Below are 26,834 nucleotides of genomic sequence, written 5' to 3' on the forward strand. Positions count from 1 at the left end.
CTTCCCGCTCCCCGCGTGGATCCCCGCCGGGCCCGGCGGATCCGGAGGCGGCGGCCGTCTTTGGTGGGCTCCGGTGGGTGTCGCGGTTCGAGGCGGCGGCGCGAGAGAGGAGAAGGGAGCGGAGGGGCTGGTTCCCCCACCGCGGCGGCGTTGCCGGGCGCGGGCTCCTGCGTAAAAGCGGGCGCCGTGACAGGCCGGCCGGTGAGGCGCCCGCCGCCGGGGGAGGCCGCGACGGAGCTCCCGGACCGGCCATGGGCTGAGACAGATCCTCGCTGAGCAGGTGCAGTGATCCGAGGTTCCAGGGGGGGAGTCTCCACCCCGTCAGGACGCGTCCTACCCAACCTTTAGACCTTCCCTCGGCTCCTCCCCAAAGGCCCTCCGGACCCAGCGCGGGCCGTCCCTGTGACCCCCGACCTCCTGTGCAGAATCCCACCCCCACCCGCCATCCCAACCCCGTAGGCCCCTTGGGCCCGCTTGCTCTTCTGCCCCCCTCCCCGTGTTTTGAGCCCCTCGCTTGTCTCCACAGTGCCCGAGAACTACCTGGTAACCCGTCCTCTCTCTCCTACCCCAGAGGGGTGGGGGAAGGGGAGGAGGAGAAAAGTGGGAGTGGTGGTCCCTCCGTCCAGAGTTCCCGGTTGACAACAAATCCATCCTGTTTTCTTTCAAGCCTGTGGTGAAAGTGACCCACCCCTACTCCCCAGAACATGCCGGGGTGACCTCCTCCCAGACCTTCCGGTGGTGGCCTACCTGGCCCTCCCCAGGGACACTATGCAACCCCAGCGTGATCTTCGAGGCCTCTGGCTCCTGCTGCTGTCCTTGTTCCTGCTCCTCTTTGAAGTGGCCAGAGCTGGGCGACCTGTGGTGAGCTGTCCTACCGACTGCCTGTGCGCCAGCAACATTCTCAGCTGCTCCAAGCAGAAGCTGCCCAACGTGCCCCACTCCTTACCCAGCTACACCGCACTGCTGGACCTCAGCCACAACAACCTGAGCCGCCTTCGGGCTGAGTGGACCTCCACGCGCCTCACCCACCTGCATTCCCTGCTCCTGAGCCACAACCACCTGAATTTCATCTCCTCCGAGGCCTTTTCCCCAGTACCCAATCTGCGCTATCTGGACCTCTCCTCCAACCAACTGCGCACGCTGGACGAATTCCTGTTCAGCGAGCTGCAACAACTGGAGGTACTGCTGCTCTACAATAACCACATCGTGACGGTGGACCGCTACGCTTTCGACGACATGGTCCAGCTGCAGAAACTCTACTTGAGCCAGAACCAGATCTCCCGCTTCCCTCTGGAATTGGTCAAGGAAGGAAACAAACTACCAAAACTAATGCTTCTGGATCTCTCTTCCAACAAGCTGAAGACCTTGCCACTGAGCGACCTGCAGAAGCTGCCAGCGTGGGTCAAGAATGGGCTGTACCTACACAACAACCCCTTGCAATGCACCTGCCAGCTTTACCAGCTCTTTTCACACTGGCAGTACCGGCAGCTGAGTTCTGTGATGGACTTTCAGGAGGATTTGTACTGCGTGTATTCCAAGAAGCTGCACAATATCTTCAACATGGATTTCCTCAATTGCAGCGAGTACAAGGAGAGTGCCTGGGAGGCCCACCTGGGTGACAGCTTAACCATCACGTGTGACACCAAGCAGCAGGGGATGACCAAGGTGTGGGTGACACCAAACAATGAACGGGTGCTAAATCAGGGGGCCAATAGCACAGTGACAGTGTCAGAGGAAGGCAACCTTCATTTCGAGCAAGTGCAGATTCAGGATGGGGGTGTGTATACCTGCTATGCCATGGGGGAGACTTTCAATGAGACCCTGTCAGTGGAGTTGAAAGTGTACAACGTCACCTCGCATGGACACCATGACACCCTCAATACAGCTTATACCACACTAGTGGGTTGTATCCTCAGTGTGGTCCTGGTCCTCATATACCTGTACCTCACCCCTTGCCGCTGCTGGTGCCGGGGTGTAGAGAAGCCTTCTAGCCATCAAGGAGATAGTCTCAGCTCTTCCATGCTTAGTACCACACCCAACCACGATCCTATGGCTGGCGGGGACAAAGATGATGGTTTTGACCGGAGGGTGGCCTTCCTGGAACCTGCTGGACCTGGGCAGGGTCAAAACGGCAAGCTCAAGCCAGGCAACACTCTGCCGGTGCCCGAAGCAACCGGAAAGGGTCAACGGAGGATGTCAGATCCAGAATCGGTCAGCTCAGTCTTCTCTGATACGCCCATTGTGGTGTGAGCAGGATAGGTTGGTTGGGGAGATTTTTGCCCCAGGAGAGGTAATGCACCCCTGAAGGCTATGAGGGGATGGAAGAGAGGGCTGGCTGCCCAAGGGAGTGGGTTCCTCCTGACCTCCAGGGAATTGGTCACGGGCACAGACAGTAGGCAGGATCCCAATAAGGGTGTGGCTGCCTAGAGTTACAAATATGGGCATATTAATCCTCAGGCAAATGCTACACCCCTGTCCAAAGCCTTGGCAATTCTCAGTGTGGTAGAGGAAGAAAGAGGAACGTGTCTGGGCTGGCTGGAAAATGAGAAAGGGGTGAGGGGAAGAACAGATTCCCTAAACTCTTTTGAGGTCATCTCTAGCTCCTTAAGAGAAAACCATTTGAAAAAACATTTTTTTTTCTGTCTCCACCCACACCTGGGAAGTTGTGTGTGTTGGGGGAGCCTTCCCAGGAGCCATGTTGGGGAAGCTGCTGGTTAAGGTATTGAAAAAAAAAAAACAAAAAACTTGGAAATTGAGTCAGGAAAAGGCAATACCTGGATCAGTAACACTCCAGAAGGCTGCAGTGAGACTTCCCATTAAAGCTGCCTTCTTTCCCCATGAGCCCTGGATGGATGGATCTTTGCAGGAGTCTGGCCTCTTGCCTGTTAGGAAAGGTAACAGTGTGGGTCACAGAATCTGTGTCTTGTTCCAGGACAAGTGACACAGATAGGTATGGCAGGAACGAAAGGGTCCTTACAACATAGGTGCCAGCACAACACTTGCAGATGGAGTTAAATTCCAAATAGGGGAATTCCTTCAGCTAGGAAAGCCCTAGATAACATTTGATTCCCAGCCTTTGTGTGTCAGTCCAGAATGGGGTCTGCTGAAGGCAGAGCTTGTGTGGAAGGCTGCCACAGGTATGGTAAGTGGGCCACTCCACCAGAAGGGGAAGGGTACAGCGGCCTCTGTGATGTAGCAGCCAGCTACACCTACCTGGTTTTCCATGTAAGCCATCTCTTCATTCTGTCTTCTTAGCAAGCTCAGGTGGGGTCCTGAGTTTTCCCTATTATGCTGTGCTGCAGAGGGAGGAGTCCAGAGAAGTGTGGTTTTTGACCAGGCTGGGAGATGGAAGGGGCCCAGTATGTGTCTCCTCTGTGTTGCCAAGGTTGATTTGCTTCCCTTAGAGATTTCATTGCTGCCACAAAACCAAAAGCATGGGATTTTTGTTATTGGAGGGGCTGAAACTGGGTGATTTCTGTCCCAGAATGGCTTTTTCGAGTGGGGCTTGAGTTTACTTCTCCCGAGCTACAGGATATCCTGTAGCAGAGATGATCTGTGGCACTGAACTTTCAGAAGCAAAGTTCTGCCATGCCATTGCTCTCAGCTAGAAGTCTGTGTGATTGTGGCTGATAGGCCAGGGCAACATAAAAAGCATAAGTCCAACAGTCTTAGGTTCCATCCAAGGTTGCTTAATACTGTAGGTATGAAGCTGGCCTCCCCTTGACTTCTCCCTTTGACTGTACTATAGGCCCAGGAAGTGGCTGTACATAGTTTCAGCAGGGAGGTGATCATGGAAAAGGTGAAAATGTTCTCTGATGTTGGTCTTTTTCAGTGTCTTTTCTCTCCCATGTTTCCTGTCCATTGGAAGTTCTCCAGGTCCTCTCATTTTCTGACCTGCTTCTTAGGTTCCAAGGGGTGTTATTTGCCTGTGGGTGAGGGCTGTTTGCTAGGAGGGCCTGATGCTTAGGCCGCCTATTAAGACTAGGAAGTAAACATCTTCTCCTTGTCTGTTCCTGGGATCTCAAGGTTGCTGTTCATTCTTTCTTAGTAACCTAGTTTTGTCTAGAGCAAGGTGCAGCAAAATCCCCTCAAGTAGTTGCATGCTCATAGGTATGCATGCTCATAGGTATGCATGCACACCAGCACCTTGACCTCCACCAGGACAGTCAATCTGTACTGCCCACTAATGCCAGTACTCTCAGAATGGTCTCCATCTATGTGCACTCCATGCACAACTTTCTTGTGCCGTAGGAGAGACAGTGATCATGCCAGGCTCCTCAAATACACAGTCATTTGTACTTTAATTTCTGAACACCTTGAATCTTCACCCATATTTCCAGGGCTCTGAATCACTGGAGACGAGGGGCACCATGGGTTGGAGACCTTGGGAGAATGGTGGTGAGGCACCAACTGGTTCTTTAGAACCCTTGGAGACCTCTCTTAAAAGACTATACATATAAGACATTGAACAAGAGCAATGAGACACCACAAAGGAAACTGGTAGAAGACCAAGCAGCTGTGAGTTGTCTTTCCTATGTTAACTGTCCTACTACAGACAGATAGGACAGGAAAGTTACCTGGTTGTTTTTCAGAGACATTTGAGGATTATTGTCAGTAGAGCTATAGGAACAGGATTCTCACCTCAGATTTATCAGGAAACATGGGGAAATCGCTCTTCATGTTGCAGTTTCCTTATCTAGGTCTCTGAATCCTTTTAAAGTGGACGTCAAATGAAGAAGGCCTTCTGGAACATTCTAGCTGAGCTCCTGAGGATCAGAAGCAGCTCTAACTCTCCCTGACTTCATCCACTAATTTGGTTCCTAGTTTGAGACACCTTGAAGATGTGCCTGGCTGCCCCACCAAGAGAACTCCCTGGCCTCTTGAGCTTTCAGTTGGTAGAACCCACAGGCAGCTTTCTACCTGGGGGACTGAATACTCAACATACCTGAGCTCCTTAGAACCCTGGGTAGGAAACTGCCATGTGTGGTTTTAAGAGTGAGAGATCTCCTCCTCCTCTCCTCCTTACCTTACACCCATAAACCAGACATGTCTCCCAGAAAGCAGGTGTCCCTGGAGACAGAATATGACAGGGCTCTACAATATGTCTATGTAATTATTCGTGATCTTTTTCTTTGCCTGTATTTATGGGGGCCGCAAAGAGAGGGTGCACCCCAGCTGGGGAGCACAAAGCCAGTTGACTTGTTTTGTGTGTGTTATCTCTGTGCTTCCTTTTCCTGTGTCCAGGACCCTGTTCCTCTCCATTGTGTATTTCCAGGCTGGCAAACCTCAGAGCCTCTAGGCTCTGGAAACTAGACAATAACCATTAAACCTGGCTTGAGTCTCTGTTCTGGCACAGTCTGTGGTTGGTTTATTTATCTTTTCATCCTATGGGTGGGGTTCAGTGTACCTCAGAAGAGTGTGACTTGTGTAGGGAGGGAATCTTTAAGTGCTGTTATAAAGTCATAGGTAAACTCCACAATAGGCATTAAGATATAGACTGGGGTCAGCAAACTTTTCTGTTACAAGCCAGGTAGTTAACAGTGTGGGCTTTATAGGCTACACATCCTATCAGACCTTAGCTTGCTACTATAGCAAGAAAACATCTACAGACAGTATATAAATGAGTGATTGTGGTTCTGTTTCAGAATATTAGTCCATTTTCAGTTGCTAAAACAAAACACACAAAGCTGAGTATTCCATAAAGAAAAGAGATTTATTTAGCTTATAGTTTTGAAGATGAAGTTAAAGATTAGACAGGCCTATTGAGTTGGCTTTTGATAAGCCCCTCATGATGGTTGGCATGATAATGGTGGTAGAGCATGTAGAAGAGCTGACTGGCATGATCAGACAGATCTAGGTGTCACAGGCGTGGGTGATGCTTACAGTGACCTAACTTCCTCTCATTAGGCTCCACCTCTTCCTTTCAATACTTCTACCACAGGGATAAAGCTTTCAGTACATGCAAATCATAGCAAAACTACAGCATCCGGTGAGATTTTATTTATTGACATGAAATTTTGAATTATTTTAGGATTTTAACTTATTTATTTTTGTTGGTCATGGGGCTTGAACTCTGGGCCTGGGCACTGTCCCTCAGCTTTTCATCTCAAGGCTAGTGCTCTACCATTTGAGCCACAGTGCCACTTTTGGCTTTTTCAGTTTATGTGGTGGTGAGGAATCGAACCCAGGGCCTCATGCATGCGAGGCAAGCACTCTACCACTGAGCCACCTTCCCAGCCCCTAGAATTTTAATTTTTGAGTTTTCCTCAACCATTTAAAAATAATTATTAGCTCACACATCACAGAAAACCAGGCAATGAGCTGGCTTGGCCAACAGACCATAGTTTACCAACCTCTAAAACAGATTTGTGACCAGCACTTTAGCAAGCAAGATTATTGATATCTTACAGCCTGGGTTAAAACTTATAGATGATGAAGACTTCCTGGCTCTTTGCAGGGGAGAGAGGTACCTCCTTGCACAATTCTTTTAAAAATCTAGCTACAACTGAGTGTTGGTGGCTCATATTATAATCTTAGTTACTCAGGAGACTAAGATCTGAGGATCATGGTTCAAAGTCAGCCTGGACAGGAAACATACCAAAAAAAGGTGGAAATCGATCTGTGGCCCAAAATGGTAGAGTACTAGCCTTGAACACAAAAGCTCAGGGACAGCACTCAGACCCTGAGTTCAAATCCCAGGACAGGAAAAAAAAAAGTCTAGAGTGGACTTACTAATGACACTATGGGAATATTCTAGATTGGGTTTTTTTTAATGGCAGGAAACAGCTCACTTTCATATAATTTAGATTATTCCCAGTATATTTTCATGTTGTGAATGGTAACCATTTTAGGCTGGAAGTATACCTAATAGGTAGATTAATAGTTTTTGACATTTTAGTGTGTCCTAGCCATTCTGTATAATGTAATAAAGCAATCCTTAAAAAAATACATAGACTACTATAAATTGGATTAGATTATGCACTCTGACCAAGCCAAATTCTTTAGCTACTCTCTTGGAAATTCTGAAAGGGACCATCATGGTAAATTCCAAAGGGGAAGAGGGCTTGTCATAAGGAAAAAAGAAATTTTAAGAAATCAGAATTTGGCCTAGAGTGGTGGTTCACACCTGTAATATTAGCATTTGGGAGTTTGGGAGGAAGATTGTGAGTTCCAGACCAGTCTGATTTACAAAAAAATACACATTGAAATCAGCAATTGCATAATTAATCTCTACATTTATAGATTTTCAGTCAAAAGGCTTCTTCTGAAAAACTGTCTTCTTCACTTTGGGAGAAACAATTGAGTAAGAGATAGAGGTACCTCACAACCAGCCACATCAGACAAATCAACCTTGATAATCAATGAAATGAGAGTTATTAGTGTCATAGCTTCTCTCCGGTAGTCCACATTTGTATGTTTGCTTGTTTGTTTTTAAAATTTGCAAAGCAGTTTTTGTACGGATAACAAATTGTCCAAGAGAATTAAGCTGATAAAGAGAAAGGATTGGAGACGACTTGGTGTTCTCTGTTGTCTGGGTCTGAGCTCAGGAGTTTTGGTACTCCTCTCTCCTCTTTCCATTTTCCAAAGAAAGTCTATGGATGTCTCCCTTCCTGCCCTGCCCTGCCCATAAGTTACCAAAATGTCCCTAGAACCTGGCCAAGATGTGCAATTTTTTCTGCCATGTCTTATAGTACTCCCCCAGCAGTTCACAGGTTCTAAGGGAGGACAATGTGTCAGTTGTCTTTTAGAGCAGAAAATAAGAATTTGATACATGGCCCAGTCCCTCCACCTGGTCTCTCAACTCTTCCTTTTTCTGCATTTGTACCACTTATCTGTTTTCCCAGGCAACCAGTAGCAAAACTTCACCCTACCCTCAAGGCAGAAAAAGCTCACAGCCTGCAGTGGGACAATTGGTTTTTCTGGTTAGATCACAGTGAGACTTTCCTAGGACTTGAGAATAGCTAAGGCAGCTGCCAATAAGGTGTGTTTATCAGGCTAATATACTGACAGGTGGAAAGTATTAAATGCTGTGATACTTAGGCTGCTATCTAGTCTACTGAGGCCTTTTAATCTACTCAGACTGGCTACAGTCCCCAGAGCACAAAAGACACAGAGTTGTGGGCTGAGAAAATGAGTACATGAAGGCCTGCAGTGTGACTTCCAGGTGCCATTGCATACTTAGGCATAAATAAGGTCAGTGTGTGTGTGCCAGTAAGTGTGTGTGCATGCAAACACAGGCTAGGGAGGCCTGGGGTTAGGTAGTACTTTGTACTTCTTTCTCTCTCACCTCCCACTGCTCCCTTGGTCATAGTTTGCTTTAAATATGGGCCTGAGCTGGACTGAGTATCCTTAGAATAAACTTTGAAGTAATGGGGGATCTGCTTTAAAAACAGGGGCCACTTAGTACATGTGCAGTGAAACAGAGATGACTCCTCAAACCACAGAACAGCCTGAAATGTTTCCATAATCTGCTTCTAAGAGAGGTTAAAACTCAACTGAGAAATTCTTTTTTTCTCCAGTCATAGGGCTTGAACTTGGATCCTGGGCATTGTTCCTGATCTTTTTCATTCAAGGCTAGCACTCTTTTTGAGCCACCGTGCCACTTCCAGTTTTCTGGTAGTTAATTGGAGATAAGAGTCTTATGGATTTTCCTGCCTAGGCTGGCTTCAAACTTTAATCTCAAATCTTAGCCTCCTGAGTAGTTAGGATTACAGGTGTGAGCCACCAGCACCCATCTCATCTGAGAAATTGTGATAAGAGCAGCTGGATTAATGGACTGACCATACTGGTGCCTAGCCCAGTCAGCAGGGTGGGGATAGGCTACTAGAGGTCATTTGTGCTTATGTTAAGCCCAGCTCAGTGTTGATACTGTCTACTTCCAGCCAGGCTCTAGGATAGTTCTGGGGCACTGCCTCCCATCATTCAGCATCTGTCTTATTTGTGCCCATATCGACAAAATGGCTACAGGTAGGCTCACAAAGCCTAACTAGTGTTAATTCCTGAATCCCAGGACAGAAAAAAAAGATAAAAAAATGAATACTCCAGCCTCTGCTGCTGCTGTTTCTGCCTCTCTGCTTTTACTCTAGTCCCGACTATAGCCTACTCTCAGACAAATGGAATGGAAAGTACCCTCTGATTTAAAATTTAAACAAAACTTTTTGTAGCAGGCATGTGTGGATGTGGAATGTGTGTGTGCGTACATGCTTGTGCAATTCTGATAAAGTCCCAAGAAGGGAGTGATCCTATTTCAATAGCCTGGGAAAGGTGGAAGGAAACCAGGTTGTAGCCCCCTGGAAGACAAGAGCCATGTCCTCATAGTTCTGTGGCCCAGCATGAGGGTCAGAGGGCAAACCAGACTGCCAGGATGGCCTGCAGTTTTAGCTACTATTGCTCCTCCTATTCAGACAGAATTAAGGGAAAAGAGATTCACATTAGATAATTTGTAACCAGAAGCTCCTGTCAAAGATGAGCTCCTGGTATTTCAGGCAAGGCTTGGGAATAATTGTACTCATATAAGATATTGCAGCCAGCCTGGTGACTTGAGAGCCCCAGGCAGGGAGCACATAGTGCAAACCTCACTAGTCATTGCCTTGGTAGCATTTGTGGCAGGAGGGGTAAGGGCTGACCTTGAATCTAGAAGAAATGTGTCTGTGTTTTCTTACAATGGCAGCACAACCTTTCTGAAGCATGGGTCCCTCCGAGCGTCATTATCCTCAGAGGTTTATCATCTGTCTAGGAAGCAAGGCCCAGATCCAGGCTCAATGAGAGAGAAAAAGACAACATAACACCACCGGTTTATATGTGTTTAGTGTTTTGATATTCAGTGCCTGTTAACATTCATTCTCTCTTGTAACCCTCACAACATCCCTGTGAGGTAGGCAGAGTAGCCAGTGGTTTGCTCATAGTCACCATCAGCATTAAGGGCTGAGTAAACCCAGATAGCAGCACTCCCAGCACCTTTCATGATGCACAGGCTTGTTATGCCACTCGGACACAAGGGCATTAGGGGTATTCAGCTAGCATCATTGTTTCCTAAGCTTGCAGAGGGGCACAGGAAAAGATGAGGGTATCAGCCAAGCCAGGTAAGCAGAAGGAAGGGCAGAAGTAGGAGAGGTTCCGCTACCTCTGCCACTACCAGTCTTAACTGAGCACATCTGTTCCCTACACATCTCAGCCTCTGACAGGGGCACAGGCCTTACCAGCATATTGAAGAATCTCAGTGCATATTCCCAGAGGAGAGCAGCCTCAAGGCAAGGCTAGACTGTGAGAATCCTGGCTCTCCTCTCCCACAGCGCCTCCCCATCCTGTTATACTCTGCAGCCCAGGAAGAGGAGGAAGGTTAGGGCTGGCTGACTCAGCCTGTGAGTGCTTAGAGATCTAGAGCTGAAAGGCCCCAGCACCATTCAACTAATGATTATTATTAACTCTGAACAGGCCTTGGCACAGCAGCCAGCTGGCTCAGGGAGGATGCCTGGATCTCCCACAGTGAGGTTTGAAAAACAAGACCAGCAGCAGCCATGCATGGGGGTGGCAGGATGGGGACAATGAAAAAAGAAGGGACAGGCCATTGTCAGGGAAGGAGGAAAGGTGGCCTGTCTTGTGCGGGGGTGAGGAGAGGAGGCACAGGCTGGCAAGCGATAGCAGTCTGTCTTGGATGGGGATGGCAGCCAAGGAGGTGAGGCTGAAGACTTCCTCGGAGATAGAGCTCCTGCCATTCAGTACCACCCCCATCCCGGATGGGGCTCAAGGGATGGGGGGGGGTTACAGGAACAAGTGGGGTTGGGGAGCGGTATCCAAACTCAGAACATGTAATCCCATTGCTATTCAGATTTGGATACAAAGCTATAATGTCCTCAAGGTTGAGTCTGAATATAATCAACTTGGAACACAATCAAATATGGAATCAGGACTTAGTGAGCTTGATATGGAAATCTGTGCAAATGGCAGGCTTCTCCTTCCCCCCCCCCCCAAACAGGCTGCTTACTAGTAGCTTTCCCTAGTCAGGGAACAAGGGCAAAGATCAGTCATTTGCTTCTCCCCTGAGACCTCTGGTTTATGTTCAAAGCCCAGCTTGTGCCCCATACATTAGGCGATACAGAGAAGTGGGGGGAGGCCAAGTGGAGCACATGGCCAGGAGGCATATTCAGCCAACAGCCACTGAGATCCCAGCTGGAGGAAGAGTGTCCTGGCACCAAAATCTAATGGTTGTCCAGCTGCTGCCCCTGGATATGAGGGCAGGTGGTGTGATGCAGGGAGAAATGGAAAGACAGGAAGGGAGGGGAAGTCCCCCCCCCCCACAATGTGGCCTGCTAGGAAGAAGGGCTCCTCCTGGTGACCTATTCCTTATACTGCAGTCAGGCCCAGCTGAGCAGGAGACCGACCACCTGTGCTCACTCTCCCTCTGCCCGATACCCTTGCCCTCTAGGCCTGCTGGTCAGAAAGGCAGCAGCTGGGTCCTTTCCTCCTGCAGAATATAAATGACTCTCCTTCCTCCCAGGGCTGGGAATAGACATCAGATGGCACAGCCCACGCAAACTGCCGGCTGTCAGCACGCCTGCCCACCCGCCCACCAGCCCCCCCGCACCACCTGGGAGGAGCAACACCTCAGACAAGCTCAGGCTTCCCTGGCATCTCCTGCTTGCTCTTAGAGCAAGCTGGTGAACTCTTCCTGGCTCGGCATGTATATACAAGAGGAGATGACACTCCCTCCCCCACAACCCTGCTATGATGGAAGTGCTGGATCGAGTATCCCCAGGTGAAAATTTACTCCATGCAGCCTCATAATCACTTCTTCCAAGTTCTTATCATGCCGGATGGAGACACTGAAAGAGACACAAGCAATCACCTCTGGACTGCAGGGGTTTCTTTCAGACACCTAGTGTTAAGAGCGCTCCAGGGAAATCCATCTCACTCAGGAAGGCATTCCTGTGCTATTGAATCACACCAGCCCTCCTACTTCCCAGCCACCTGGAGAGGGCCTTGAATCCTGAGAAGGCTTGGGATGTTTGATACTGACATTGAGAACACCCCTCCAGGGTCCCCCAAAACAGAGCTCTAGCCCTTCCACCCAGGCCTCCCAGAGTTCCCAATGGATTCAGTCTCCCTGCATAGAAATCTGCATAGCAGCTTTTCATGGTTCAACTGTTTTCAGTCCTTGCCATAATTTATGAAGGTCTCATCTCCCAGACTAAGCCAGACCACAGCTAACTAGTCTGGCATTCAGCCCTCACTGCCAAGGGCAGTCTGGGGGAAATACTTTTAGCTGGATTAAGGAGGGGTCTCTACAGGAAAGAGAGCACAGCCCTCATTTGCCAGTGGCACTGAACACAGCCCCTCTTAGGCCAAATTTCTAACAGGAGACTACTAAGGAAAGCTTAAATGATGGGGAGAAGAGGAACCAGGGAGTCTCTATTTTCCTTGGATCAGAAGAGCTCCACCCACTTCCTTGATCCTTATTTGTTCTAAAACCTTTGGAATTGTTCCATGAACAATGAGCTAAGGCAAGACCCTAAGAAAGGCAAAAAGCACAAGATGCTTAGGACTACTTTGCCCTGAGAATGGATATGGGACAGCACACCCAGGGACTATGTATGGCCCAGATTCTCAGGTAAGCTAAAGGAAGTTCTTAGCTGAGGGAAGGAGTCATCCAGGAGCCAAAGGCTTGGTTAATCTGATTTTCCCCTGTTCCTCCATAAACTTTAAAGTGACTTTAGTGCCTTTACTGTCTTAAAAGTTCAGAAAACTGGGTTGGGAAGTTGGCTCAGTGGTAGAATGCTTGCCTTGCATGCATGAGGCCCTGCGTTCGATTCCTCAGCACCACATAAACAGAAAAAGCCAGAAGGGGTGATGTGGCGTAAGTGGTAGAGCGCTAGCCTTGAGCTGAAGAGCTGAGGGACAGCGCCCAGGTCCAGAGTTCAAGCCCCACAGCCAACAAAACAAAACAGAAGACACTCTCTTGAACTCTTTCTTTCCACAGAGCCTGACCTTTAGAGCTCTGTTCCAGAGGCCATATCAGCTTCAATTTCTGAAGGGCTACAAGGGCAGATTTGTCCCTCCAGGAAAGTAAACGGAGAATGAATTACATCCTGAGTCTGCTAAGTGGTCCACGTGGTCCACAGCTAGGAGAGTCTTCAGTGATATCGACTGATACTGAATATTAGAGATAGAAGGGACTTAAGAGATTGCTTAAAAACTTTCACAGATGAGGAAACTGAAGTCCTGAGATATGGAACTTACCTAAGGTTAGTTATGTAATAGAGCCTAAAGAGAAGCATCACATTGCTTTCTCAAGAGGTACCCAACCTGGTATGGTGATACAGGATCTGTAATCCTAGCACTTGGGAGGCTGAAGCAGGAAGAGGTTGAGTTTGAGGCCAAACAGGACTAAATAGTGATTACAGGTCAGCTTTGGCTGCACAGTGAGACTTTGTCTCAAAAAAATACAAACCCCAAAACGTAAACAGCCAGATTCCAGTGGCACATGCCTGTAATCCTAGCGAAACAGGGGGCTGAGATCTGAGGGCTAAGGTTTGAGGCGAGGCCAGGCAGGAAAGTCCATAAGACTCTCATTTCCAATTGACTACCCAAAAAAAGCCAGAAGCGGAGGTATGGCTCAAGTAGTAGAGTGCTAGCCTTGCACACAAAAACTCTGGGACAGTGCCCAAGCCCTGAGTTCAAGCCCCAGACTAGCAAAAAAAAAAAAAAAAGTTTAAGAGGTGGGGGCAAATATCCATGGCTTCCATTCATAACTTATAGGATCTCGACTTTACATTAGAAATACAGATAAGAAATTGCCACCACCATCACCTCCACCACCACCTAGTAAGTCTGTTGTCTATCACGAGTAGAGGCTTCATGCTGAAGTTCTCTATCACATTCCACTGTGCTCAATACATTCCCCCATTTTGGTCACCTGGATCATCCTTCAACAAGAGCAACCTGGGTTTTTGTAGCCTTTGGCCCAGAAAGTGCAAAAACTTGGCCACTTCTGAAATGGGTCCCTTAAATATCACCAAGGAACCACTGAAGTCCAAGGTAAGTGTCCCACCTAGAGTCCGTGTTTGGAGGCACTCAAATTTCCATTTTCTTCCTTGGCAAATAGGATCTAGAGATCTGGTGCATAATTACCAGGGCTGGGTACAAGGGCAGTGCTAGGCACAGATACCAAGCTGCACCTTTGATCTGGGCTTGGAACCACACTGAATACATGCCCAGAAGCACTGTTACTGTAGCCATCAGGTAGACAACCAGTCCACATGTCAGATGATAGAGCTTGAGACGAGCTACCCTTGAGACCCTGGCTGCTCGGGGACAAAGGAGGCAAAGCCCACACAGTGCTTGGCCACCACTGACCAGCATTGTCAGAACTCCTACCCAGCTGTGCCAGGATTCCAGGTGGGGCAGCTCACTTCGGATCTTGCTGGAGATGATGAAGCCCAGGCCCAGGGCAGCACAGAGGATGGCCAGGGTCTGCCCTGCCCAGTGGAGTCGGATTCGGGCCTTTCGGGAACAGAAGAGGAACAAGGAGTATTCAGGAGAGAAGAGTAGGATGGATTCAGCCATGCAGAGGCAGAACTGTGAATACAGGAGAGGGCTAGTGAGCCTCAGGTCTGTTTGGAGGCCTGAGAAAAAAGGAGGTATTATTATACATCTAACCAAAGAAGATAAAGGGTGAAGGCTAAAGGACTTCTAACTGGAACTGCCTTACTCAGGCCATTTCTTGACCAGTAAAACTGCAGATGTTAAACTTCTTCCTGAATTGTGAGGGAAATGACTTAATAATACCCCTTCCACAGCTTCTTATAGACACCTGTAGAGAAATACGTTCCACATCCCCCTACCCTCTCAACCCTTCATTTTCCCCAATTCTTGAAAGATGGGGCCCTAGTTGTCTTTCCCACCTCTCTAAGCCTTAGAAAGGCTGAGCTTCCTGAAAACAGGATTCTTCCCCAGTGGAGAAGCTAAGCATATCCGAACAAATCGGTTGCAGATAGAAGTCCAAACTCACCGCCAAGGCCATGAATACGGGGTGCCAAGAGAAAAGACCTAAGAATCAAAGAGAACAGGCTGATTGCTGGGCACCATTGTTTTTCTCCCCCACTCCCACCTCCATGGCTAGGTGAAGTTTAAAGAATCTGGCCACAGGGGAAAATTCAGCATACCAACTCCAATCCTAACTTAAAAAAAAAAAAAAATCAGGAAAATGGGGCGCCGGTGGCCCACACCTGTAATTCTAGCTACTCAGGAGTCTGAGATCTGAAGATCACGGTTCAAAGCCAGCCCAGGCAGGAAAGTCCCTGACACTCTCCAATACTTAGAAGAAACCGGAAGTGGTAGAGTGGTAGCCTTGAGCAAAAGAAGCTCAGGGAGAACACCCAGGCCCGAAGTTCAAGACCCAGGACAGATAAATAAATTTTAAAAAATTAAAAATACTAAACAATAACAACCAGAAAATTTGGGCAAAAGGGAGCTGCCAAGGGGCTAAGGCCACCAAGAGTGCCTCCCAGTACACACACCTCCACTTGGGTTGGGTTTCCCCAACTGGCACTTCTTGGCTACCAGCCCAGTCCTAGTGTAGACCTCAATCACTTTCCTTCCCTACTATCCTCCAACAGGAGCCTCGTGTTTTATGAAGCACTAGCTCAGTCTTTTCAGTAGCCAGTCTTTGCCCCCCACTCCTTCCCGTACCCACAGTCCCACCCATCCAGGACCCCCGAGCCCCGCCCACAGGCCCTCAGCCTCTCCATCCGGGCCCCTCCCTGGCTGGGGTCGCATTCCACGGCTCCCGGCGCACCCAGCCGCGGCCCCTCCGCACCTCGGCTCCGCCCCCTTCCCTGGCCCCGCCCCGCGCACTCACTGGTTCCTGGCCGGGACAGAACAGTCAGAAAGATGGTGAAGCCCAAAGCCACCAGGTGCGCCAAGATCCCGCTGCCTCTTCGCAGCCAGCGGGTCAGTCTCGGCTCCCTAGCTGGTGCTGGAACCAGATCTACCTCCAGCGGCTGCATGGCTGCGCCGGGCCAGCCCGCACAGTCCAGCTGCTAGAGGCGTCTTCCGGGTTTGCGATCGCGGAGGCGGCGGCGGCTGTCAGGAGTGGCTCCTCCCCGGGGAAGCCGCCGGCAGCGCCGCCGAGGCACTCACAGCGCCCTCTGGGGGCTGGGGGGGAAAGTATGTCGGCCCGGGGGAGGGGCAGGGGAAGTCCCCCACACCCTGACCTACCCACGGGAGAGATCCCAGTCCACCTTCTTTTGTATCTGTATACCAGGAGCTCTACGTCAAGTAGCCTGTGGAAATTACATCTGTGGTTACCGATTCCAGTGAACCCCAAATCACACACTTGGTACCCTGACTCGAGTATTTTAAGCAGCTTTCCAGAAGTACTGGTATTCCCAGGCTGCTTACTTTTTCTATTTCCTCTTCTGCTTGTTATGGAGCAAGATTTCTCCCTACCTTAATGCCAAGGAAAAACAACAGGAAAGGACAAAAAAATAGTTCTTTGTAAAGTGAATTCTGGTTTGAAGACTGAAGGAGGGAGCTGCAAGTCTCATACCCAGAGCAAGAATGGTCTCCAGTGAGATACTTGGAAGAACTAGAGCACTCCCAACCCTTGCCACGTCTGCAACAGCTGCTTAGCCCTGAGGAGCAAGGTAATCCTGAGGAATCAGGGCCTTACATGCCCCAAATTCTGCAGCCTTTTCCCCCCTCTTGCCTCCAAAAAAGCGTAGGCCAACCTATGGAGTCCTACCTGGGAGAGGTTCTATTCCATCCTAAAGAGCAAACCCATAGTGCAGGAAGAAAGACCAAAACAAGCTCTACAGAAATCCGGGACATCTTGAGAGTATTAACCAACCCAGATCAAGCTACATGGTTGAGAAAAGAAGGTTGCTGGTAAGAGGTGGGAAGGGCACAAACAAAAGCTGAGAAGATCTAAAGAGGGATGGAAACCCACGATTGCTGGAAGACCAGAAAAGGGTCAGAAACCAACTCTCAAAGACCCAACTGCAAAGTCAGGAGTGCAGCTCCCTCTTCCCTCTCCAGTTTCTCTTCTCAATGGGGCCAGAATAGTATCTTGGGGGTCAACATTCTAGGGGAGGCTTCCATTCACAGCCACATGCCTCATCATCCTATGGGGAGAGAACATCCCCCCACCCCCCTCCAGACTGCCTGTCATCTCAGCTTCCAAGGGTGAGATTAGGCAAACTAAGGACCCTCATTTTGCTACATTGTTTTTCTTCCTTTTCAGTGTTTTCTTAGTACCAACAGAACAAGGAGACAGTCTTGAGGTATTTTAAAGAGAGTTTTTTTCTTAAAAAAAATAATATAAAGTTATAAAAAGTGGCAGCAGCCTGGGGCCTGGTCTGGAGGGGAGGAGGTGTTGGCGGCTCCGTTGCAATGGACAGGCACTTTCTTGTTAATGGGCTTTTGACTGCAGGAAGACAAAGAGACAAGAGACAGGGTCAGGGTGAGGGTCATCCTACTCAGTACCTATGTAGACTATAGGACTAAACCTTTATTTCCTGTGGTGGGTCTGATAAATAAAACTGAGCAAGGGGAAGACGAATGCCAACTGGGGCAGCCTATGTAGTGAAGCTAGAAAACGTGTAAAGGCACACATGCACCTGGCCCATGTTTAGACTGGGAGCACATTCCCCACCCCCCCACCCCCGCCCCGTCTCCCAGCAGTCCCTCTTGGCAGAGATCATATGGATAGCTCAAAGCAGGCTCCAACAGAAAAGACAAACCTGGCTGCAGGTTTCACTAGAAAACCTCTGCCACTTGAACCTACTGAGAAGCTGGAGCAGGGCACATGTGTAAGGGGTATACCCATGCCTAAGTGGGCCTTGTCTTGTCCATCTGCTCTTCAATGCCCCGATGCCCAGGAACAGAATCAGTTGCTCAGTATGTTGAGCTACAGGTCAGAGACTCAAACTTCCTTTCTGTTGGATGTTGGAAGTAGTTCTAGGTCCTGGGGTGAGGGCCATAGCCAATTCAGAAAGAAGTGGTCCTTTGATTAAGTCCAAAACAAGGGCAAGGGGAAAAGGTCCAATCAGGTAAAAACTGGAGTCACCATGCTGAGAGCTAATCTATGGTTTCCTAAAGAGGATAGCCCAAAGACTCTTTCCCCATTTTTCATTCCTCTACTTAGCACTTTCTCCATGTCAAGTACCTACTGTGTTCTCACAGTCAGCCCTCCTGACCCCTCTCTGCCTATGCACCGCAGGGAGCTGGGCTGGTACCTTCAGTGTAGAGCACTTCTCCTCAAAGGCCAGGGCTGGGCCTGGCTTCTTGCGGCGCATAGAGCAGGCTGTATCAGCAGGGACACCAGCCTGACAATGCTTGGCCTTCACTGGCCGGCAGTAAGTGGCCAGATTTTTCCTCTTCTTGGCTACTTCCTCCTCAGAGAGGCAGTTGGTCGGCAAGGCCTTGGCTGGGTGACTGACGACATCCCGGTTCTCCAGCTGAGCCTTGACCGGTGTGGGAGGTGGATGTGGGGAACCCCGACAGTCCAGGGGCCCTGTTCTCTTTACCCTTGGCCCCACTGTCCCATTAAGCCCCATGCTCAGAGCTGTTTTAGTCTTGGCTGACAGACCCCGGCAGCCAGAGGGTTTGCCTTTTCCAGTGGGCTCCAGAATGCAAGTCCGTTTGAAAGTGGTAGGGCCTGGGGATAACTTCCGCTTTCGAGAAGGAGCCTCCACCTCTGCCCCATCCTTGCCTTTGGACAACTTGCTGGCCTTGGAAGGTGGCAGCTTGCTGAAGGATGGAGATGGTGTGTTGGCGGGTAGAGGTGAGGTGATGGCCTGGGTGCCGCCCATGCACTCAGCCTGGCTGCAGGCAGCTGCTACACTAGGAGAGCCTGCAGGGTAGCTAGGGACCAGGCTGTCCTTGATGGGAGGCGTAGAGGCTGGGCAGGCAGGTCTGGGGGGTGGGCCTGGAAGTCGGGGGCAGCTGCCCATAGTGGGTGGGCTCAGGGGAGCAGATAAGGAGGAACTGACAAGGTGCGATGGAGGTTCAGCTGGTGGGATCTTCCTATAGCAAAAAGAGAGTCCCACTGTGACTGCCAACCAAACAAGAAAGCCTCCCAACACTCAGTCCTTCTACCCATTGGGAAATGGCCAGTGGAACGCCACAGCTGCTGCCATCTGCTGGCAGACACTGGAACTGAGGGCTGAGGAAGGCACAGGTAGAGGAAGGAATGAACTAGTACAGAATGAGTAGGAGTAACCTCATTTTCAGTGGATATCCCTTATCCCACATTACCCCAAGTACTGAAAATGATAGATGACTGTCTAGACTCGCCCCTACACCTCCCACTGTCCTTCTCTAGGGTGCCAAGTCCCCACTCCCTTATGCCACTTATCATCTGGGGTCTAGTGACCAGTTAGCCAAGGCACACCACAGTAGGTATGTGTGAGGAATTGGAGCTTCTGAAGCCTATGTACACCCAGGTCTGAGAAAGGAAGTTCTGGGCCCAAGAGACTCACTTCCACATGTGTGAACTGAGGTGCCGCTCCAGCATAGAGCTGAGTGCCGAGCAGAACCGGTCCAGCCGGCGGCTAAACACATAGCATCCTGGGCTCACTAGCCGGCTCCCAAAGGTGCAGAACTGGAAGCAGAAGGGAAGAATGTGGTTGGTGGGGCCTGCAGTATACAGAGCATCTGCACATAAGATCTGACCTCTTCCCCATACTGTGGCCTAGAAGGACTGGGACCCCCCCCCACCACCACACACACCCCCCACCCCAGGACCCTGGCCAGGTCCTTACCGCCTGTGGGCGTGGAGGCCGGGTTGCATAATGGCAGTCGGGAGGGAGGTGAAGGTCCTCTGATGTCCCCTCCTCCTCACTTTCCTCGCTGGAGGCCTGGGCCCCACCCCGGGGTAGGGGGAAAGGGAACAGACCTGGGTCCCCATCACCACCATAGGGGCCTTCTTCATCCAATTCACTCTCAGAAGAGGCCCGGGACCTAGAAGGGTCAAAGAGGATGTAAGGATGATGTGACTGGTATGGGATCGGGATGGGGTGTCCCTGAACCCGCCAAGCTTAAAAAGCCAGGGCAAACACTCTGCTGGGCAATCAGAGGAAGAGGAAGGAGGAAAGGATGGGAGGGCACGACAGAGCTCACAGAGTAAGAGACAGAGCCCAGGGCCATAGCTCCCAAGGTGTTCTCTCCCAAGCCCCTTCACTTCCCAGGCCCTGCCTCCTCAGGGGGGAAAATCTGCTCCAGATTCGCCTCCTCCAGAAAATCTTCCGAGCTTAACTGCACCCAGCTCTGGTCAGCCCCGTCAACTCTCTCAACCCCCTTCTTGCATCACATATTCCTGTGAGCCTGTCTGGGAGCTGAGCCTGTGTTTCGTGTCTGCCCCTGGTGTTACAGGCAGAGATGCGTGTGTGTCTCCTTCAGCAAGGCAGGCTCTCCCCGGGATCCAGCGCAGCCTCTGCACACGAAGGGGCCAGCGAATGAATACACAGTACAACTGCCTCACCCAGGACCCTGACCCTTTCAGCTCCCCAGTGACAAGTAGCTGGGAAAATGTTTGTATTGGATCTGGCACACCTCAAGAGAGGCTAGGATATTGTGGTCTGCTTGGGGAGGAATAGGAGAGTCGCCTGCTTCCAAACCACGGCAAGGTCCAGGTATCACACTCCCCTGCCCCACACCCACTCAGGTCCCAGTGAGCACGTTTTCCAGGACATCCCCTGGGCCTGTCTCCAACGTTCCCTGGTACCTTAGGGGCTGAATATACCCAGGTGAAGTGGCGGGGGGGATATAATCTGGACATACCTGGGAAATGCACAGTATGGGTAGGTCTGCTTGGCACGAGCAGAAAAGGTGCTGCTAGGTGCAGCTGCTGCTGCCACAACCTGGATTGAGGAGGGAGGTTCCTGGGAGGGCGCCGCCTCCTTGCGCCCTGGGCTCTTCTCCTTGGGACATTCCCCTTTGCGGGAATTGGCCTTCAGCTCTGCCACTAGCACGTCAAAATCCTTGGACCGGCCCTGGACCTCTCGGCGCTGGTGCACCGAGTGGATCTAGAATACAGCAGAGTGGAAGGGTGGGAAGGGTTGTGAGCTGAGCAGGGGTGAGGGGCAGCGGTGTGCTCTGGCCTGGGCAAGTGGAAAGAGAGGACGTGTGAGTGTGTTTGTGGGTGTGTTTGTGTGTCTTTTGTTTTACTCCCCCATAGGGCTAACACCCTCCTTTGGCATGGGGGTGGGGGGGTCTGAAAGCTACTCCCTGCCTGCTGATCATACCTTGTGCCCACTGGGGTGAGGTGGGGGGGATAGGCTCCTCTTCCCTTCCCTGGTGTGAACCTAACCCATCCCCTCAGCTGGGCCTTTAGTTATTTCTACATTCCTCTGCTCGCCCGCGTCTCATGTCTGCGCTGTTCCCCCTCACCATGCCGTGGGAATGGGGCTACCTTGCAGGTCAGCAGGCGTGTACAGATCTTTTTGGTCTCTGGATTTATGACTCCGCACTGCCTGTTGAGGTCACACTCCTTCCCTGTTGGGTAAAGATGTTTCAGTGAACCAGAAGGCTACTTCTCATGGATTCATAGGAGGATCTGGCCTCTTCCTATGAAGGGCCTGGGAAGAATCAGGACAAAGATAGACAGGTTCCTCTGGGGCCTCACTTTCCAGAGTAACTCTTCTCTTGAGGATGGACTTTCCCTGTCCCCAGCCCCAGCATTCCTCCCAGAGACTGTAGGCCCAAAGAAGCAAAAGCAGCCGCAGGCATCTGGAATGCCAGAAAAACCAGCTGTGAGACGTGAGAAAGGGCTAACAGTCAATTGTCCAAGGAGGGGAAGAGTAATTGTGCTTGCTTGGGCAGAAGCTCCCTCAGCCCAACTCAGGAGACCTGAGCTACAGAAGCTTCCGGGGAGCAGGTAGATTGTAGAGTTCCTGTACTCTGCAAGCTAGGATGGCCAGGCCCATCTATTCCTGACCTCCAACCCTTCTTGCCCAAGGACAGAGCAGCCCAAGGAGTCCCCCACTCTACCTTCCTGACTCCCAGGACCATGACTACTCACGAGCCATCTTCCGGTGGGTTTTGGGGGGCAGCCTGGTCCCACTGGGCTCCTTCTCCGGGGGGCTGCTTTCGGCCCGGTGGCTGGAACCCTCACTGGGGATTATCTCACTGCTCTCTCTGCCAGGAGGTTCTTTAGAAGGGAGAGCCATGGGGGCTTTTCCAGGGGAGTCCTTGGGGAGGCCGCCTGGCTGGCTGAGGAAAGCAGAGGGTGGGGCCACCCTGATTCCATGTCCATCGGGCTTCGGGAGACTGGACATCTTCTCCAGATTCACCACAGGCACGAAAAGGCTACACGTGGAGAGAGGGTATGGGCTGGGGTGTGGGAGGCTGGGTCTGGGTGCTGAACTCTGGCCTAGAGCTATCTCCTCCCTGGCCCTGGATCTTGGGTGGGCTCCAGGAGGGGTGTGGTACCTGGGGAAAGAGGCACTCACGAGCCCTTGAGTCTGTGGAAAGGAGCTGCAGATGGGTTTGCTGCCTTCTGCAGTGTGCAGTCCCCCTTGACCCAGGGCTGCCTCCATTTGTGTCAACCTCTCCCTGGGTCAGGGTCAGGGTCGGTCTTGGGGAGTGTATAGACTTACCAGAGGTTGTCCTTCTGGGTCTTCTCTGGAGGCTGATGGCCACGGCTCCGGGACCCCTGGCCCTTCTCCCTGGAGGAGGTTTTGGCGGAACCTGGGGCTCTACAAGCTGGGCCCTGCCCATTGACTACGTGGCATTTCTGAGAGCTGGCAGGGGCTGGAGGTGGGGGTGGGACCCGGGCATAAAGCTTGCTGAGGGGCCCATGTCTTCTTTCTGTCACCAGGAGGTGGAGAGAATAATCGAGGTGAATGGGATCAACTACCTCATTCCCTGACCGCCAACCAGCCCACTGCCTCATATCACAAGAATCTGCATTACTACAGCTAAGATTGTGAATTTGCTTTCTTCCATTTCCAAATTGAGCCTTCAGGACTCAAAATTCTAGACCCAGCTTCCTGAATCTCTTACCACCCCTGGATGCTGGAAGTTTGTACACGCAATAACTTCAAACCCCACAATATCCTGAAACTCCCCCCCCCCCCCCCCCCCCCCCCCCCCCCCCCCCCCCCCCCCCCCCGCCCAGGACTTTCCTATCCCTAGAACCACCCTCCATTACCCATGTGAAGTCCTAGCTGTCCTAAGAGTTCCATATTCCCCCTCCCCTCACCCTTCATCTTTCTTCCCTAGGGCTTCTCTCACCACAGTGCTTCTGGAAAGCTTGAGGCTTCACCACCTGGCTGCAGTGGTTACACACAACCAAATAGAAGTCATCATGGGCAGGGCAGTGCCCAAATATGGACATATCTGCAATGACAGAAACTCTTTATCACTGGGGCTGGAGCACAGGGTTTCCCTGTAAGATCAGAGAACACTACCACCCCACCACCCAGAAGGTGCTTCACCTCCCAACTGATGTGTCAAGCTTTCTGCTGGACATTCCCAGCCTCCACAGTTCAGTCTAACCAGGCCTGAAGTATACAGGGCTTTGACATGAGTGGGCGCCAATCACCTATGATTACGATCTCCACCAACAGGTCACAGCAGGCAGGGCTAACTCAGTCCTATCAAAATGAGGATCTTCAGCCCTATTGCTTCAACAGCCACCTCCTGGTAGAAGAGGGGAAAGTGGCCCTGTTTGCCCTGGGTCCCAGCCCTATGTGCATTGAGTCCCACCTTCTTTAATGAGGGTCATAGCATCCAACTTCTTCATGTTTTTGCTACTCTCTTCCAGCTCAGCCCCTGGAGGAAAAACACAGCTCAGAAGGTCCACTCTCTTCCTACAGCCCCACCTCTTAGTAGAACAAGGGCCACGGCTCAGCACTAAGAAGCCCACACCCCCTGACAAGCCCCTGGTGCTCAGAATCCCCAGTGGCTCATTCACAAGTGCCCACCCTTCTCCCACTCTTCTGAGACGAACTGGTCTCATTTAAGAAGAATCCAGCCATCTTTCTTATGGACCCCTCCACTCCTTAGTGTAGTTTAGGGCTCTAACTGCTGACTAGTTGGGTGATGTAGGTAAATATCATCCCTTTTCTGGATTAGCTTTCCCATTTAAAGGGAAATGGTTCTGATTTTTTTTTTTTTCCTTTTCTGCAGGACCCTGAATCACTTCTTGAGATTTCTACCACAGGTCTTTTTGGCTATTCTGTAGCATCTCCAAAAGCTGCTGTCCTATGTCCCCCTCTTCATAAATTACTTTAGGTCTACCTGAGATATCATAACATTATCAAAGTTAGACTCAGTTTTCTCAGCTCCTGCACTGACTGGATGGTCACAGAGCAGAGAAACTGCTGGGTTTGGGCCCTTTGACATCTCCAAAGTCTCCTTGGTCAGCTAGGCAACCCCCTCCCCTTCTTAGAGGGGCTCTGCCAAAGGGTTGCTTTCCTACTTCAGTTTCTGGGTGAATGACAAAAACATTTTAGCTATGCAAAGCAGCTTCCTCCATCCTCCTATCTTACTCCCCCTCCCCCCCACCCCAACACACACCTCCTCCCTGTCCCTTGGAAAAAAATCAATTCTGAGTCACTGAACCAGTCTGACTCCATTTCCGGTTCTTAATTCACCCAGACCCTGACAATGGCCCCATGGTGCCCACCCAGCACAGGACAGTCCCAGAGTGGCCTATGCTCCCACTTAGATGTGCTCTCACATGCTCACTCACAGATTAGCCCCCTTTGAGGTGAGATGATTATTGGCAATCTTATATAATATCCAGATATGAGGCATGGTGAGTTGGACAGGCAAGAGACAAGGGGCAGCTCCCACTCTGAAGTCTGTTCAATGCAATTATGGGGAATGATGGACAGAATCAAGCTGAAAGTCAGATGTCTCAAAGAACAAGTGTCATTAGAGACCGCTCCATGAGGTCTCCTACTCCATCTCTTCTCACTTGTAAACTTCTTTAGGGGTGTGATGCCTGCTGTCACCCCCAAAGGCCATGAGGCCAGCTGTTTCCTGGGACCCAGGAGACAAAGATGAGAAAAAGAGACTGGAGGCCCACTCACCAAAGGCACTCGGGGACCTATAGAAAGTGGGGGGTCAGGGAAAAGAGCCAAGAGGTAGGGCAAGAAGCCCGGGGAAGGACGAGGGTGGGAGGCATGGATGGATGGACTGAAGGAGGAAAGGCAAGGAGGAGGATGGAGAGATGGATGGGAAAACTCATGCGGAGGGGGCTAGAGTTCCATGAGCACCGTAACCGGTAGGAAAACGCTAAAAAGGTGCTGGAGGTGGGGGGGGGCAAAAGGCGAAGACACAAGGGGGGTGCTGAGGGGGGCAGAGAAGTGGGGTGCGTGGGAAACACGTGGAGAGGACTGTTGCGGATAGGAAGAGCCCGAGCAGGTGCAGGAGGGGCGGAAACTGGAGACCATCATTTAAGGGAAAAGATAAAGGCAAGTAAACGTGGGGCCGGTACTGGCTCTGGCAGAGAGAGAGAGACAGACAGAGGAGAGGTGGGCAGGGTGGGCTGCAAGCGGTGGGCCGGCGCTAGGACCCGGCGGCGCAAAGGTGTCGGAGAGGGCGGGCACTAGGACCCGGCGGGTCCTTTGTTTGGGGGGCCGGGGAGCCGGACGGCGGCTCCTGTCGGCGGCTCCCCTCAGCTGGTGGGGGCCGGGAGGGGGGGAGGGGAGGCAGTGATGGGGTCCTCGGACTCTAAGGTGGCTGTACTCACCGTCGGCCGCAGGCAGGTCGGCCCGCTCCACCCACGAGCTCCAGCTCTGTCCCGCGAAGTCATCGAGACTCGGCACCCGCCGCTCCAGAGCGGCCATTGCTGCCGCCGCGCGTTCACGCACCGCCATCACCGCCGCGGACGCGCGCCCGCCCCGGCGCCGCCGCCGCGCGCGCCTCCTTCTCCCCTACCTTTCCAGCTCACCCTGTGCGCAAGCGCAGCTCAGGTCGCTGGCCCCCACCTCCTTCTTCCGCATAGCTTTCTGGGAAATGTAGTTTCGGAAGGGGGTGCTGTCGCCTACCGAGCTTCCCGAGAGAGCCCTTCGGAAATGCACAATTGCAGGGGAAAAGGGGGAGACCAAAGCCCCAGGATCTCCACTCCTAACCTTTGTGCACACATTTATTTGTGGCACCAGTTCCCTCTCCCCAGTGTGCACACGCACGCGCGCGCGGGCGCGCGCGCACACACACACACACACACACACACACACCCCAGCCCCAAACCTCTCTCTGCCCAAGATGCCCCTCTTGAAGCCGTGCGTCTGCCAGCTGGCTGGCGCCAGTTCCCCGGCTGGCGGCCAGGGAGCGACTCTGCTCCCCTGTAGATCGAATAGGGTAGGTGCAGGGAGGTGGGCGCAGTGAATCAGAAGGGCAAAGGGAGGGAGTCTAGGCTGTGCTGAAGGACATGGGGGTTGAAGTGGGGGAGGGCCTAGGTTCCTGAGTCCTTCCTTCCTCTATGGGAAACCCACGCTGCCCTAATGCAGAACAGAGGGCTCAAGTGCCGTTGTCTGGGTTTGGGAGGATCTGGCTGCGCTGACCAGGATCACCTGTCAGGATGACAGAAGGCTCTCGGCTTCAGAGTCAGCGCCGGAACTAGGGTGGCCCCGAGGCTGCTGGTGTTTGCTCGGGTCTGCTGATCCTCCTGAGAAGTGCGATCGATACCCTGCACTGTCTCTTCCCAAACCCTGGCTAGACCCTGACTCCATCCATCATTTTGGCTTCCTTTTCTAATGAGTATTTTTCGCCGCTGGAAGAGCTGGTACTAAAGACTTGCTATAGGAAGATTTCTCATCAGATCTGTCATTTTCCTTGCTAAGGCCCAGAATGTACCACCTTAATCACCTACCTCTTTTTTTTTA

The 26,834-nt window shown here is 51.4% G+C and overlaps 3 protein-coding genes across 5 annotated transcripts; 1 reads left to right on the forward strand and 2 right to left on the reverse strand.

Annotated features, from left to right (window-relative positions):
- The first annotated feature begins 226 nt into the window (after window positions 1-226).
- Window positions 227-5,339, forward strand: Amigo1 (adhesion molecule with Ig-like domain 1). The gene is made up of 2 exons (XM_013031835.1): window positions 227-280; window positions 668-5,339. The coding sequence occupies exon 2, from the start codon at window positions 769-771 to the stop codon at window positions 2,248-2,250; it is 1,482 nt and encodes a 493-aa protein (XP_012887289.1). The 5' UTR covers window positions 227-280; window positions 668-768; the 3' UTR covers window positions 2,251-5,339.
- An 8,359-nt stretch (window positions 5,340-13,698) lies between these two features.
- LOC105997451 (cytochrome b561 domain-containing protein 1) lies at window positions 13,699-16,032 on the reverse strand. The gene is made up of 3 exons (XM_013031874.1): window positions 15,857-16,032; window positions 15,008-15,045; window positions 13,699-14,574 (listed from the first exon to the last, which is right to left on the reverse strand). Exons 1-3 carry the CDS (start codon window positions 16,002-16,004, stop codon window positions 14,071-14,073), a joined length of 690 nt encoding a protein of 229 aa, XP_012887328.1. The 5' UTR covers window positions 16,005-16,032; the 3' UTR covers window positions 13,699-14,070.
- A 1,209-nt stretch (window positions 16,033-17,241) lies between these two features.
- On the reverse strand, window positions 17,242-25,877 carry Atxn7l2 (ataxin 7-like 2). Of its 3 annotated transcripts, XM_013031839.1 has the most exons (12): window positions 25,700-25,715; window positions 24,695-24,987; window positions 23,707-23,772; window positions 23,233-23,337; window positions 22,596-22,806; window positions 22,019-22,305; window positions 21,410-21,492; window positions 20,779-21,023; window positions 19,761-19,959; window positions 19,479-19,600; window positions 18,234-19,023; window positions 17,277-17,422 (listed from the first exon to the last, which is right to left on the reverse strand). In XM_013031839.1, the coding sequence occupies exons 3-12, from the start codon at window positions 23,741-23,743 to the stop codon at window positions 17,408-17,410; spliced, it is 2,094 nt and encodes a 697-aa protein (XP_012887293.1). In that variant the 5' UTR covers window positions 23,744-23,772; window positions 24,695-24,987; window positions 25,700-25,715; the 3' UTR covers window positions 17,277-17,407. The 3 variants fall into 3 exon arrangements, with proteins under 3 accessions (XP_012887292.1, XP_012887293.1, XP_012887291.1); XM_013031838.1 differs by lacking the exon at window positions 24,695-24,987 and having other exon boundaries at window positions 17,242-17,422; window positions 22,019-22,209; window positions 25,700-25,835; XM_013031837.1 differs by lacking the exon at window positions 24,695-24,987 and having other exon boundaries at window positions 17,281-17,422; window positions 25,700-25,877.
- Window positions 25,878-26,834: the final 957 nt, after the last annotated feature.

This window comes from Dipodomys ordii, unplaced genomic scaffold (genome assembly GCF_000151885.1).
Source record: "Dipodomys ordii isolate 6190 unplaced genomic scaffold, Dord_2.0 Scaffold146, whole genome shotgun sequence".
NCBI classification, from domain to species: Eukaryota; Metazoa; Chordata; class Mammalia; order Rodentia; family Heteromyidae; genus Dipodomys; species Dipodomys ordii.

What these genes read in the sequence shown, in the direction of transcription:
- Atxn7l2 (XM_013031837.1), bottom strand. Translation starts at nt 25,826, where the DNA reads ATGGCGGTGCGTGAACGCGCGGCGGCAGCAATGGCCGCTCTGGAGCGG. An exon ending in AGCTTTCCAGAAGCACTGTG is followed by an intron (nt 22,807 to 23,232) that starts GTGAGAGAAGCC and finishes TCCTGGTGACAG; the next exon opens with AAAGAAGACATGGGCCCCTC. An exon ending in CTCAGTTCACACATGTGGAA is followed by an intron (nt 19,024 to 19,478) that starts GTGAGTCTCTTG and finishes TTTTTGCTATAG; the next exon opens with GAAGATCCCACCAGCTGAAC.
- Amigo1 (XM_013031835.1), top strand. Translation starts at nt 769, where the DNA reads ATGCAACCCCAGCGTGATCTTCGAGGCCTCTGGCTCCTGCTGCTGTCC.
- LOC105997451 (XM_013031874.1), bottom strand. Translation starts at nt 16,004, where the DNA reads ATGCAGCCGCTGGAGGTAGATCTGGTTCCAGCACCAGCTAGGGAGCCG. An exon ending in TCTGTCCCGGCCAGGAACCA is followed by an intron (nt 15,046 to 15,856) that starts GTGAGTGCGCGG and finishes TTTGATTCTTAG; the next exon opens with GTCTTTTCTCTTGGCACCCC. An exon ending in CCGTATTCATGGCCTTGGCG is followed by an intron (nt 14,575 to 15,007) that starts GTGAGTTTGGAC and finishes CTGTATTCACAG; the next exon opens with TTCTGCCTCTGCATGGCTGA.